Genomic DNA, 15,904 nt, shown 5'->3' on the forward strand with positions numbered 1-15,904 from the left:
TCATAGTGGCGAGTGTTCCTCATGCCCCAGAGAACAATAGTCATAGTGGCGAGTGTTCCTCATGCCCCAGAGAACAATAGTCACAGTGGCGAGTGTTCCTCATGCCCCAGAGAACAATAGTCATAGTGGCGAGTGTTCCTCATGCCCCAGTGAACAATAGTCATAGTGGCGAGTGTTCCTCATGCCCCAGAGAACAATAGTCACAGTGGCGAGTGTTCCTCATGCCCCAGAGAACAATAGTCATAGTGGCGAGTGTTCCTCATGCCCCAGAGAACAATAGTCACAGTGGCGAGTGTTCCTCATGCCCCAGAGAACAATAGTCATAGTGGTGAGTGTTCCTCATGCCCCAGAGGACAATAGTCATAGTGGTAAGTGTTCCTCATGCCCCAGAGGACAATAGTCATAGTGGTAAGTGTTCCTCATGCCCCAGAGAACAATAGTCATAGTGGTGAGTGTTCCTCATGCCCCAGAGAACAATAGTCATAGTGGTGAGTGTTTCTCATGCCTGTTACAGCCCTACTGGGACGCAACTGGGTTCTTTTCTGATGGTATTTGTTTTTTGGGTATCCAGCTTCAAGTTAGTAGAGGCTTTCAAGGGGTGAGCTCCGTAACGCAAGTAAAATCAACGGGGGAGGTACATAAATACACAAGTATACCAATTTATATATATATTCCTTTCCCACCACCATATGTAAATTAAAGTCACAAAAGGGAATTATTACTACACAGTATATACATCTTCGTCTTCCTTTGAAGACACTGAACACTTGGCGATACTCACTCTGGGTAGCCTTTCCTGGTTTCCTCTTCCGTGGCCCAGAACCCATGATGAATCTACCCTGGCCACAGGCCTGCCAAATTACAATCCCACTGGGTGCCTCGTCGTGATGGCCTACAACCACAGTCCAGCCTGTAGCTGGCAGGTACTATCCAGCTTCGCTGTTAGGCCACTCCTCGACTAATACTAGGGTTGCGAGCCCTAGCCAGGAGCCTCGTGTGACTCGCTGGTCACTCTCCTCGGTCGGCACCGCAGTGGGTGGTCTCTTCCACCAGCCAGCCCCAGGTATGGCGAATCCCGTCACTGCCACTCTTCAGGCAGGCAATCACACACTCAGCAGAGTTCGTCCGGGGGTGGCTCACAGCTTCTACAAAGCAGACTGGTGAAGAGACCTTGGCTGCCTTGGGTAGACTGATTCACCGTTCATCACAGCCGTCCTAGGTTGACTCTGTGAAAGCAGACACGTCATCAATACAGGGACACTACATGGGACCACTAGGAAACATCACTTACTAGCTTAGACACAAACGTCCACCTCTTCGCTCCATAGATGGCGTTCACTGTCTAAGCGCCACCTCACCAGAGGTCAACAGCGGCTACGTCACGAGCCGACTAGGACAGGCATCCAACACTTATTGCCGGCATCTCCCGTCATCACTAGATGGCGTTGTCCATGTTGTGGGATTTTCGGGAGCGCACTCGCAGAAGGCGTGGACTTCACGGCTTCGTGCTTGGGCGAGGAATTTTGGTTCGTAACAATGCCCCAGAGGACAATAGTCATAGTGGCGAGTGTTCCTCGTATCCATTCGAATACGCACACATGTTTTTATATTCCTACTTTATCGATGCCACACCTCTGACAGGAAAAACATGTTTTTTTGAAAAACAGCGCCATCTGTGGCACATCGGAGCAACACTCGCTACACTAAATATGTTACAATATCATTTCAATGTTTTTGATTTCATTTAAAAAATTAATTTTCATAGATTTCAATTTATTTTCATTTTGATTTAATTATCTTAATTACAGCGAGCAACACACGCTGTAATTTCCATAAGTTCTTAATCAATTGCTTTGAAGTTTTGACACAATGTTCCAGTCGAATAAGTGCATGCTTATATATATATACATACTATATAGATACCACACCTGTGACAGGTAAAAACGTGCTTTTTTAAAACCAGCGCCATCTGTTGCAAGTACTAACAACACTTGCTATATTATATATGTTACAATTTCTTTTTAAAGTTTCTGACAGAATTGACAAATTGAATTTTCATAAATTTTGATTTATTTTCATTTTGATTTAAATATTCTGTGTGACTTGCATTGGAATTCAACTGTGTTGTTAACATACCATTCATTTCGTGAGTATATGTATAGATGCCACACCTGTGACAGGTAAAAACATGCTATTTTGAAAAATAGCGCCATCTGTCGCACGTAATACAAAAATACGCTATACTAAACATGTTATGATTCCATTTCAATGTTTCCGATTGCACTGATAAATAGATTTTCATAGATTTCGATTTATTTCATTTTGATTTAAATATTTTGTGTGACACTGCATTGGAATTGAGCTGTGTTGTTTACCATACCGTTCATCTCATGTGTATAGTTATTTTTTATATTATTTCATTTTTTTCATTTCACATATTTATCTGTTATTTTATTATTTCAGTGATGGACACATCAGATCATTTGGGAAAGTATCGGACGAGGGAGTGGGGAAGACGAGGGTACGGAGGTAGGGAAATGGTGGGGAAGACGAGGGTACGGAGGTAGGGAAATGGTGGGGAAGACGAGGGTATGGAGGTAGGGAATGGTGGGGAAGACGAGGGTACGGAGGTAGGGAAATGGTGGGGAAGACGAGAGGACAAGGGGGGAATGGAGAATGGCTAGGCAGACAAGGGGACAGAGGAGTGGGGGATGGTGGGTAGGATGAGGGGAAGGTGGAGGGGGAATTGAAGGAAGGATGAGGGGACAGGGCAGTGGGGTATTGTTAGGAGGACGAGGGGTCGCTGGAGTGGGGGGTAATTGGGAGGACAAAGGGACGGGGGGCGCGGGAATGGTTGGGAGGACGAGGGGATAGGGGAGGGGGGAAGGTGGGGGAGGACTGGGAGACAGGGAAGGTTGCTGTGGCCGGGTACAGCTTTTATATATATATATATATATATATATATATATATATATATATCAATGTTTCATATATCAATATATCAATATATATCAATATATATATATATATATATATATATATATATATATATATATATATATATATATATATATATATATATATATATATATATACATTAGAGGGTACCATCTCTACTTACACATACGTCCAGTACGTATGTGTAAGGAAGCAATTATCTCATTGGAAGAGGAGGAATAGAATCTTCCCCATGAGAGACTGATCAAAACAGAGGTTTTGAGGAGACAACTGGAGGAGCTGGAGAAGTATCTCACCCTAGATACTGTAGGAGGCAAGTGGGCCGTGAGACTTGCCTGAGCAATGCTCCTCATATTGTCACTGCAACGAAGGTGCTGATTGAGGTATGGAAGAATCGGTGTCTTGCATATATGCAAGACTAGAGGGAGACACGAACCACTGAAATACATGAAAATGTCATTAATGACCAATCCTTGCAAGGTGCAGAGAGACTTAAGAAAAGGACTCGTGAAACGCTTAGAGGAAAACAAAAGAGGAGAGTGTCTCAAACCATCAGCATGAACTTAATGAAGGCAAACATGACTTCTAACAAACAAATCAATTACAGCTTTGTGATGAAACAACAATGATAATACAGAAGAGAGAAACAGCGCTAGCAGTGTTTTCTTCCAATATCAGAAAGAGTTTGACACAGAGTCAAATTTAAAGTTTCTATGAAACTCCAAAGCGAGACTAGCATAACTGGTGGGATGGTTATCTCTCTGGTAGGGAGATAACCCTACCAGAGAGTAGGCTAGGGTAGGTAGGGCACACAGGGTAACGCTCAACGGACACAAGTTGAGGCACACAGGGTAACGCTCAACGGACACAAGTTGAGGCACACAGGGTAACGCTCGACGGACACAAGTTGAGACACACAGGGTAACGCTCAACGGACACAAGTTGAGGCACACAGGGTAACGCTCGACGGACACAAGTTGAGACACACAGGGTAACGCTCAACGGACACAAGTTGAGACACACAGGGTAACGCTCGACGGACACAAGTTGAGGCACACAGGGTAACGCTCAACGGACACAAGTTGAGACACACAGGGTAACGCTCGACGGACACAAGTTGAGACACACAGGGTAACGCTCGACGGACACAAGTTGAGGCACACAGGGTAACGCTCGACGGACACAAGTTGAGACACACAGGGTAACGCTCAACGGACACAAGTTGAGGCACACAGGGTAACGCTCGACGGACACAAGTTGAGACACACAGGGTAACGCTCAACGGACACAAGTTGAGACACACAGGGTAACGCTCGACGGACACAAGTTGAGGCACACAGGGTAACGCTCAACGGACACAAGTTGAGACACACAGGGTAACGCTCGACGGACACAAGTTGAGACACACAGGGTAACGCTCGACGGACACAAGTTGAGGCACACAGGGTAACGCTCAACGGACACAAGTTGAGACACACAGGGTAACGCTCGACGGACACAAGTTGAGACACACAGGGTAACGCTCGACGGACACAAGTTGAGGCACACAGGGTAACGCTCGACGGACACAAGTTGAGACACACAGGGTAACGCTCAACGGACACAAGTTGAGGCACACAGGGTAACGCTCAACGGACACAAGTTGAGACACACAGGGTAACGCTCGACGGACACAAGTTGAGGCACACAGGGTAACGCTCAACGGACACAAGTTGAGACACACAGGGTAACGCTCAACGGACACAAGTTGAGACACACAGGGTAACGCTCAACGGACACAAGTTGAGACACACAGGGTAACGCTCAACGGACACAAGTTGAGACACACAGGGTAACGCTCAACGGACACAAGTTGAGACACACAGGGTAACGCTCAACGGACACAAGTTGAGACACACAGGGTAACGCTCAACGGACACAAGTTGAGGCACACAGGGTAACGCTCAACGGACACAAGTTGAGACACACAGGGTAACGCTCAACGGACACAAGTTGAATTTGTGAGAAGTTATAAGTTGCGTGCCACAAGGATCGGCTTTCAGATCCATTTTATTCCAGTAATATATCACCATCTAACACAAGATGATTCAAAGTTGATGATTTAATTTAGAAGCGATGATGACCAAGAAACTACAGGAATATGAGCTCCAGAGGTGGTCGACACATGGGTGACTGCCTTTTTGTGACAAAAAACTAAACAATGAGGGTAGGTGAGTAGACAAGGTTGAAGAAACATAATATTATAGAAGGGGAGGAAACTCTAGTAAACAGTGAAATAGAAGAATCTTGGAGTATATACAAGGGCAAACCCGTCCCCTGAGAACTATGAACTACATTTACAAAACACCGTCTGCATCATGCATGAAGCTGGCACATATCTGCACACCTCTGAGCAGCCCAGACACAGCGCTTCACACCAATATATACACTACGTCAGACCAGGTGTTTAGTATGCAACACCGGCATACAGCCTACACCTGGGTAATAACAAAATGAAAACAACAAAAGTGCAGAGAAACGCGACATCTTGTATTTACCTAGTTGTATTCAACTAGTTATGCTTGCAGGGGTTGAGCTCTGGCTCTTTCGGCCCGCCTCTCGACAGTCAATCCGTCAATCGTTTTTTCACAGACACACACAACCCAAGCAAATGTAATGTAATGAAGATAGGGGTAGGAAGCAGGAGACCAGATACAAGGTATCATTTGGGATATGAAATACTTCAAGATTCAGAGAGAGAGAAAGACCTGGGGGTTGATATCACGCCAGACCTGTCCCCTGAAGCTCATATCAAGAGCAGCATATGCCAGGTTGGCTAACATAAGAACGGACTTTAGAAACTTGTGTAAGGAATCTTTCAGAACATTATATACCACATATGTCAGATCAATCCTGGAGTATGCGGCTCCAGCACGGAGTCCATATCTAGTCAAGCATAAGACTAAACTGGAAAAGGTTCAAAGGTTTGCCACCAGACTTGTACCCGAACTGAGAGGTATGAGCTACGAGGAGAGACTACGGGAATTAAACCTCACTTCGTTGGAAGACAGAAGAGTTAGGGGGACATGATCACCGCATTCAAGATTCTCAAGGGAATCGATATGGTAGATAAAGACAGTCTATTTAACACAAGGGGCACACGCACAAGGGGACACAGGTGGAAACTGAGTGCCCAAATGAGCTACAGAGATATTAGAAAGAACTTTTTTAGTGTCAGAGCGGTTAACAAATGGAATGCATTAGGCAGTGATGTGGTGGAGGCTGACTCCATACACAGTTTCAAGTGTAGACATGATGAAGCCCAATAGGCTCAGGAACGTGTACTCCTGTTGATTGACGGTTGAGAGGCGGGACCAAAGAGCCAGAGCTCAACCCCCGCAAGCACAATTAGGTCAGTACACCCTGGGGCCCTGGTAGCCTGGTGGATAGCGCGCAGGATTCGTAATTCTGTGGCGCGGGTTCGATTCCCGCACCATTTAGAAACAAATGGCAACGTTTCTTTCACCCTGAATGCCCCTGTTACCTAGCAGTAAATAGGTACCTGGGAGTTAATCAGCTGTCACGGGCTGCTTCCTGGGGTGTGTGTGGTGTGAAAAAAAGTAGTATTTAGTAAACAGTTGATTGACAGTTGAGAGGCGGGCCGAAAGAGCAAAGCCCAACCTCCGCAAACACAACTAGGTGAATACACACACACACGCACACGCACACGCACACGCACACACACACAGTAGGCCAGCGACGGTAGGAGACACGCGATTAGCGAGGTCCGCGGAAATTCGTCAATTTCTCGGGACATTGAAGGATTATTGAGGCTAGATCATAGTATTTGGCCTCTCGCAGTGTGTAGCTAGCAGGGTGCTACATAGCATAGTCATATCGCTAGCGATAGTGCGAAAAAGCCACAGTGTAGCTAGTGGAATCACCGGTGCATACAGTGTGGAGGACCGAGTAGTGACCTGACCTGACCTGACGGCCAGGTGGGACGGCCCGCCGTGGAACTGTGACTGTGTTTGTTGGGTGGTGACTGTGACTCCAGAGATTTGCGTAGAAAAGAATCGACATCGTCAATCTACTGGCACTTAGAGAATCACCAAGTGGAAAGGCGACGACGGATCACCATCGTCAACCATACATCATCATTACTCATCTAGTTGTGTGAGCGGGAATCATACTGGTATGTACCCCCTCTCTGGTCAAGTAATCAGGTGTACAGTGTGAGGTAAAATATTATCAAATTCTTGTTCAGGATAGTATATATATTTAAAATCTCGGTGTGGCTCATTCTGGGTAGAAGTTACCGCTTCCGTGAACTAGTGACACACGCACGTGCACGCACGCACGCACACGCACGCACGCACTCAAGCCCACGTACGTATGCACGCACACACACAGGCTAGAAGGGATTAACACCTTTCGTGGAAAGGAGATAAAACCTCTCATAATCCACCCCCCTGTAAGCTGAACACCTCACCTCCTAGTAACCCCATCCCAAGAGCACACACGTTCTCTCTCTCTCTCTCTCTTGCTCTCTCTCTCTCTTGCTCTCTCTCTCTCTCTTGCTCTCTCTCTCTCTTGCTCTCTCTCTCTCTCTTGCTCTCTCGCTCTCTCTCTCTCTTGCTCTCTCTCTCTCTTGCTCTCTCTCTCTCTCTTGCTCTCTCTCTCTCTCTCTTGCTCTCTCTCTTGCTCTCTCTCTCTCTCTTGCTCTCTCTCTCTCTCTCTTGCTCTCTCTCTCTCTCTCTTGCTCTCTCTCTCTCTCTTGCTCTCTCTCTCTCTCTCTTGCTCTCTCTCTTGCTCTCTCTCTCTCTTGCTCTCTCTCTCTCTCTCTTGCTCTCTCTCTCTCTTGACAAGGGACAAAATGGCAGGAGGCCGCAACAGGGACAAGGAAAGCAGCCAGGGAGATCAAACGAAGGAGATGCTAACCCAAGTTCTGGAGGAATTCAGGAGGGAGATGAATGAAATGAGGATTACAATTAACAATCTGCAAAGTGAGCTAGCATCAGCAAGGGAGGAGATCAAATCTCTCACAGAGAAAAATAAAGAGACCGAGCATCAGATTATCATCCAAAGGGATGGTGGGAATGTTACATTGGAAGGAAATGCTTCTGTACCTGATACATTTGCGGATATACTGAAAAAGAGCTCAGAAGTAATGGACACAGTGAGGGAGGTAGCGATGCAAGCTGCTACCTCACAGGAAGCAGCAAGGTGCACCACTCAACTGCTGGAGAGGAAAAGATCAGTGGTAGTTGTAGGCATCAAAGAACAGGAAGGATCCAACAGGCAAGAATGGAATGGCAAGGATAGAGAGGCAGTACATGGGCTACTGAAGGGGTTACAGATGGAAGGGGCTGTACATAACATAGAGAAGGTTTTCAGGTTGGGCTGGTACAACAAGGACAGAAACCGACTTGTAAAGGTGGTGTTTACAAACGAAACCACGAAGGAGGACATTCTCGAAAGGAAGAGTCGTCTGCAGCATATGGAGGGATACAAAAAAGTATTCCTGCAGAGGGACAGGACGAAGGAGGAGAGAGCCAGGGCAGCAGAGGCAAGGAGGAAGCGCAGGGAGAGAGGAGCAAACTAGGAAATCACAGCCCTCAACACAACAGTCCCAGAGACAAGAGGAGAACCCAAAACCAGCATCCCAGCAACACCAGAGGGGAGGGCAACACCACCTCCCCCCTCTGCATAGAAACCCTCCCTTCCCCTCACCCTACCTGCCCCCACCCAACCCTCCCTCCCACCCCACCCCATTCTGACCCTGACACCCCTTCCCCATTCCCATCATGTCCCCCCTCCCACCTTTTTCCCCCTGTCCCCCCTCCCCCTTCATCCCATACCCTCCCTATCCCTCCTCCCCCCTCACCCCGTATCCTCCATGTCCCCCCTACCTCCTTAACCCACACCCTACCTGTCCCCCCCTTCCCTTAAACCCCCACCTCCCACCCCAAAATCCTCTGAGACCCTGCAAACCACCTCACAGATCCTCTCATCCACGGAACAGCTTCCCACACCAGCAGAATGTTCGCCAAGAAAGGGACATAAAAATGAACAGAAGAAAGTGAGCTTCAAGGCGATGTACACTAACATAGATGGGATTTCAAATAAAACAAGTGAACTTGGAGAATGGGCACTAGAAGAAAACCCAGACATAATAGCACTCACAGAAACAAAGTTAACAAAAATCATAACAAACGCAGTGTTTCCACAGGGCTACTATGAAGTGAGGAAAGAGAGAGAAGGGAGAGGAGGAGGTGGTGTAGCTCTGCTACTAAGAGAAGGTTGGAGTTTCGAAGAGATGGTAATTCAGAACTGTGAAGGTTTCAGTGACTACATATCAGGCACCATAGCAACTGGAGGACAGAAAATTATAGTAGTAGTCATATATAACCCCCCACCGAATGTCAGAAGACCCAGACAGGAATATGATAGAAACAACTTGGCCACCATCTATATAATAGAGAGAGCAGCTTTTGTGGCTAGCAGGAACGGATCCAGACTTCTAATCATGGGAGACTTCAACCATGGGAAGATAGATTGGGGGAACAGAGACCCACATGGAGGCCCAGACACATGGAGAGCTAAGCTGCTGGATGTGGCAACAAGAAACTTTCTAAGTCAACACGTCAAGGGACCGACAAGAATGAGAGGAGGGGATGAACCAGCCTTGCTTGATCTGATATTTACCCTAAATGAGTCGGATATAAGGGAAGTTAAGTTGGAAGCCCCCTTGGGAATGAGTGATCATTGTGTATTGAGCTTTGAGTACCTGGTTGAGCTGGGAATTATCACCCCCAAAAAAGAACTGGGAACCAAAGGGCTGGCGTACCGAAAGGGAAACTATGAGGAAATGAATAAATTCCTATGCGATATACATTGGGACACAGAACTCGGAACCAAGTCCGTACAAGACATGATGGACTATGTCACCCAAAAATGTCAGGAGGCTGTAAGCAGGTTTGTCCCAGCCCGACAGGAAAAAACAGAGAAGCAAAGGAAGAATCCGTGGTTTAATAAGGAAGGTATGAAAGCAAAGGAGCTGAACAAAAGGGCATGGAGGAACTTCCGTAATAACAGAACACTAGAAAGTAGAGAGAGATACCAGAGAACCAGGAACGAGTATGTCAGTGTGAGAAGAGCAGCTGAGAAAAGGTATGAAAATGATATAGCTAATAAAGCCAAGACCGAACCAAAGCTACTACACAGTCACATCAGGAGGAAGACAACAGTGAAGGAACAGGTGATGAAACTTAGGGTGGGCGAGGACAGGTACACAGAGAATGACAAAGAGGTGTGTGAAGAACTCAACAAAAGGTTCCAGGAGGTCTTTACAATAGAACAGGGAGATGTCGCGGCGCTAGAAGAGGTAGCAGCAAACCAGGTGACCTTGGATAGGTTCGAAATTACAAGAGATGAGGTCAAGAAGCACCTATTGGAGCTGGATGTGAGAAAAGCTGTTGGGCCGGATGGAATCTCACCATGGGTATTGAAAGAGTGTGCAGGAGCATTTTGCCTACCACTCTCCATAGTGTATAGTAGGTCACTGGAAACGGGGGACCTACCAGAAATATGGAAGACTGCTAATGTAGTACCAATATACAAAAAGGGTGACAGACAAGAGGCACTGAACTACAGGCCAGTGTCCTTAACTTGTATACCATGCCAGGTGATGGAGAAGATTGTGAGAAAAAACCTAGTAACACATCTGGAGAGAAGAGACTTCGTGACAACCCATCAACATGGGTTCAGGGAGGGTAAATCTTGCCTTACAGGATTGATAGAATTCTACGATCAGGTGACAAAGATTAAACAAGAAAGAGAAGGGTGGGCGGACTGCATTTTTTTGGACTGTCGGAAAGCCTTTGACACAGTACCCCATAAAAGGTTGATGCATAAGCTAGAGAAACAGGCAGGAGTAACTGGTAGGGCGCTCCAGTGGATAAGAGAGTACCTAAACAATAGGAAGCAGAGAGTTACAGTGAGGGGTGAGACCTCAGACTGGCGTGAAGTCACCAGTGGAGTCCCACAGGGCTCTGTACTTGGACCTATCCTGTTTCTGATATACGTAAATGATCTCCCAGAGGGTATAGACTCATTCCTCTCAATGTTTGCTGACGACGCCAAAATTATGAGAAGGATTAAGACAGAGGAGGACAGCTTGAGGCTTCAAGAATACCTGGACAAGCTGCAGGAATGGTCGAACAAATGGCTGTTAGAGTTTAATCCAAGCAAATGTTATGTAATGAAGATAGGGGTAGGAAGCAGGAGACCACATACAAGGTATCACTTGGGAGATGAAATACTTCAAGAGTCCGCGAGAGAGAAAGACCTGGGGGTTGATATCACGCCAGACCTGTCCCCTGATGCTCATATCACGAGGATAACAGCAGCAGCATATGCCAGGTTGGCTAACATAAGAACGGCCTTTAGAAACTTGTGTAAGGAATCTTTCAGAACATTATATACCACATATGTCAGACCAATCCTGGAGTATGCGGCACCAGCATGGAGTCCATATCTAGTCAAGCATAAGACTAAAATGGAAAAGGTTCAAAGGTTTGCCACCAGACTAGTACCCGAGCTGAGAGGTATGAGCTACGAGGAGAGACTACGGGAATTAAACCTCACTTCGTTGGAAGACAGAAGAGTTAGGGGGGACATGATCACCACATTCAAGATCCTCAAGGGAATTGACAGGGTTGATAAAGACAGGCTATTTAACACAAGGGGCACACGCACTAGGGGACACAGGTGGAAACTGAGTGCCCAAATGAGCCACAAAGATATTAGAAAGAACTTTTTTAGTGTCAGAGTGGTGGACAAATGGAATGCATTAGGAAGTGATGTGGTGGAGGCTGACTCCATACACAGTTTCAAGTGTAGATATGATAGAGCCCAATAGGCTCAGGAACCTGTACACCTGTTGATTGACCGTTGAGAGGCGAGACCAAAGAGCCAGAGCTCAACCCCCGCAAGCACAACTAGGTGAGTACAACTAGGTGAGTACAGGGACCAGTGTACAGGGGACCAGTGTGCAGGAACCAGTGTACAGGGACCAGTGTACAGGGACCAGTGTACAGGGACCAGTGTACAGGGAATAGTGTACAGGGACCAGTGTACAGGGACCAGTGAACAGGGACCAGTGTACAGGGACCAGTGTACAGGGACCAGTGTACAGGGACCAGTGTACAGGGACCAGTGTACAGGGACCAGTGTACAGGGACCAGTGTACAGGGACCAGTGAACAGGGACCAGTGTGCAGAGACTAATGAACAGGGACCAGTGTACAGGGACCAGTGTACTGGGCACTAATGTGAAAGACTAATGTACAGGGACCAGTGTACTGGACACCAATGTGAAGAGACCAATGTACAGGGACTAGTGTACAGAAGACCAGTGTACAGACACCAGTGTACAGGGGACCAGTGTACAGACACCAGTGTATAGGGGACCAGTGTGCAGGGGACCAGAGTCCAGGGACCAGTGTGCTGGGACCAGTGTCCAAGGGACCATTGTACAGGGACCAATGTACAGGGACCAGTGTACAGAGTACCAGTGTGCAGGAATCAGTGTACAGGGACCATCGTACAGGGACCAGTGTACTGGGCACCAATGTGAAGAGACCAATGTACAGAGACTAGTGTACAGAAGACCAGTGTACAGACACCAGTGTACAGGGGACCAGTGTACAGACACCAGTGTATAGGGGACCAGTGTGCAGGGGACCAGTGTCTAGGGACCAGTGTCCAGGGGACCAGTGTACAGGGACCAATGTACAGGGACCAGTGTACAGAGTACCAGTGTGCAGGAATCAGTGTACAGGAGCATGTGCGCAAGGGACCAGTGTAAAGGGACCAATGTACAGGGACCAGTGAACAGGGACCAGTCTACATGGCGTTCGAATCCTCATCACGGCTCCTGCTTGATTGGGTTTTGGGAGTTCTTCTACTCCCCAAGCCCGGCCCGAGGCCAGGCTTGACTTGTGAGAGTTTGGTCCACCAGGCTGTTGCTTGGAGCGGCCCGCAGGGCTACATACCCACCACAACCCGGCTGATCCGGAACTTCTCTTAGAAAACAGTCCAGTTTTCTCTTGAAGATGTCCACGGTTGTTCCGGCAATATTTCTTATAGTCGCTGGGAGGACGTTGAACAAACGCGGACCTTTGTTGTTTATTCAATGTTTTCTGATTGTGCCTATGGCACCTCTGCTCTTCACTGGTTCTATTCTGCATTTTCTTCCATATCGTTCACTCCAGTACGTTGTTATTTTACTGTGTAGATTTGGGACCTGGCCCTCCAGTATTTTCCATGTGTATATTATTTGTTATCTCTATCGTCTCCTTTCTAGAGAGTACATTTGGAGAGCTTTGAGACGATCCCAATAATTTAGGTGTTTTATCTCGTCTATGCGTGTCGTATATGTTCTTTGTATTCCCTCTATTTCAGCAATCTCTCCTGCTCTGAAGGGGGAAGTAAGTACTGAGTAGTACTCGAGACGGGACAACACAAGTGACTTGAAGAGTACAACCATTGTGATGGGATCCCTGGATTTGAAAGTTCTCGTAATCCATCCGATCATTTTTCTGGCAGACGCGATATTTGCTTGGTTATGCTCCTTAAACGTTAGGTCGTCGGACATCATTATTCCCAGAGCCTTGACATGCTGTTTTTTATACTATGGGAAGATTCGATTGTGTTTTGTACTCTGTATTATGTTTCAGATCCTCATTTTTGCCGTACTTGATTACCTGAAATTTTTGACTGTTAAACATCATGTTATTTTCTGCTGCCCAATCGAAATCTTTGTTGACATCTGCTTGTAATTTTTCAATGTCTTCAGCAGAGGTAATTTTCATGTTGATTTTCATGTCATCTGCGAAGGATGACACGAAGCTGTGACGTGTATTTTTGTCTATATCTGATATGAGAATAAGGAACAGCAGTGGTGTAAGGACTGTACAAGGAGAGTTTTTAACTGCGCTCGGACTCGATTTTATTTGATTGACTGTTACTCTTTGTGTTCTGTTCGACAGGAAATTGAGTATCCAGCGTCCTACTTTTCCAGTTATTCTCATTGACCTTATTTTGTGTGCTATCACCCCATGGTCACATTTGTCGAAGGACTTTGCAAAGTCTGTGTATGCAACATCTGCATTTTGCTTTTCTTCTAGAGCTTCTGTGATTTTGTCATAGTACTCACCTAGTTGGGTTTGCGGGGGTTGAGCTCTGGCTCATAGTGGTTGAGTAACTGTGACAGACAGGATCTTCCCGCTCTAAATCCATGTTGTCCTGGGTTGTTCAACTCATTGTTTTTCATAAAACAAGAAATTTGATTCCTAATCACTCTTTCAAACACTTTTATTATGTGATGTTAGTACAACTGGCCTATAATTTTTTGCCAAGGCTTTACTCTCCCCCTTGTGCAAAGGAGCTATATCTGCAGATTTAAGTGCTGCTGGTATCTCCTCTGTATCTAGGTTTTTGATTTTGATTTTGCTTATGTGAAAAAATATTTTGGATTTTCTTTATCTCTTGTATAGCTTTCTGTTCCAATTCCATTTCCTCAGACTCATACGATCGCTTCAACGTTTGTTCTATTTCTTCGATCTCCCTGCTTAGGCTTATTTTCCTTGCTTGTGATAGTTGTGTCTGCCGAGGCATTTCCGTTATTTTTTTCCTTCTCCTGTACAGCCGTCTGCGTTCTCTTTCTAGAGTGGTCCTCTTTCTGCCCCTCCTCACAGGCACGTGCTTCAAGCAGACCTTGTAAGCTTCAGCTGTCAGTGAGCTATTCCCTGTGTGGGAGTTTTGTCGCTTAAGACCGTCTCCTATTGAATGGTTGCAAGGTCTACATTTACTTTTTTCCCAGTCGATCCTCTTATTGTTAAAATTGATTGAATACTCCTTTTCGCTTGTTGGGTCTCTTAGATCTACTACCGTTATTTATGCTAGTTCGCACTTCAATGAGCTTATGGTCTGAGTATAAAGTATCTGAGATTGTGATGTCTCTGATTAGTTCATCATTGTTTGTGAATAACAAGTCTACTGTGTTTTCGTTCCTGTGTATCGTTCCTGTGGATACTAATCCGTCTCGGCTCCTGTGGATTTATTTTTTATTTTCATTATTATTATTAATATAGTTTTTATTAGTATTAATTTAATCTCTATAATTGCCCTAGTTATTGATCTATGACTTATCCCTAATCTAGATAATAAGCTAAGCGATATCCCTGACCTAGTTACTAATATACGGGATATCCCTGACCTAGTTACTAATATAAGGGATATCCCTGACCTAGTTACTAATATACGGGATATCCCTGACCTAGTTACTAATATACGGGATATCCCTGACCTAGTTACTAATATACGGGATATCCCTGACCTAGTTACTAATATAAGGGATATCCCTGACCTAGTTACTAATATAAGGGATATCCCTGACCTAGTTACTAATATAAGGGATATCCCTGACCTAGTTACTAATATAAGGGATATTCCTGACCTAGTTACTAATATAAGGGATATCCCTGACCTAGTTACTAATATAAGGGATATCCCTGACCTAGTTACTAATATAAGGGATATCCCTGACCTAGTTACTAATCTCAGCGATATCCCTGACCTAGTTACTAATCTCAGCGATATCCCTGACCTAGTTACTAATCTCAGCGATATCCTTGACCTAGTTACTAATCTCAGCGATATCCCTGACCTAGTTACTAATCTCAGCGATATCCCTGACCTAGTTACTAATCTCAGCGATATCCTTGACCTAGTTACTAATCTCAGCGATATCCCTGACCTAGTTACTAATCTCAGCGATATCCCTGACCTAGTTACTAATCTCAGCGATATCCCTGACCTAGTTACTAATCTCAGCGATATCCTTGACCTAGTTACTAATCTCAGCGATATCCCTGACCTAGTTACTAATCTCAGCGATATCC

At 45.9% G+C, this 15,904-nt stretch overlaps 1 protein-coding gene across 1 annotated transcript in view; it reads left to right on the plus strand.

Moving 5' to 3' along the window:
• Positions 1 to 15,904, plus strand: part of LOC138359584 (uncharacterized) — a 123,789-nt gene that overhangs the window by 106,452 nt on the left and 1,433 nt on the right. The window contains exon 4 of the mRNA XM_069318932.1: positions 15,164 to 15,904. This exon is cut by the window's right edge and continues 1,433 nt beyond it. Within this exon, the coding sequence (XP_069175033.1) occupies positions 15,164 to 15,904 (741 nt within the window). The remainder of the gene's footprint in view (positions 1 to 15,163) is intronic.

The sequence above is a fragment of the Procambarus clarkii genome, chromosome 91 (genome assembly GCF_040958095.1).
Source record: "Procambarus clarkii isolate CNS0578487 chromosome 91, FALCON_Pclarkii_2.0, whole genome shotgun sequence".
Classification (NCBI taxonomy): domain Eukaryota; kingdom Metazoa; phylum Arthropoda; class Malacostraca; order Decapoda; family Cambaridae; genus Procambarus; species Procambarus clarkii.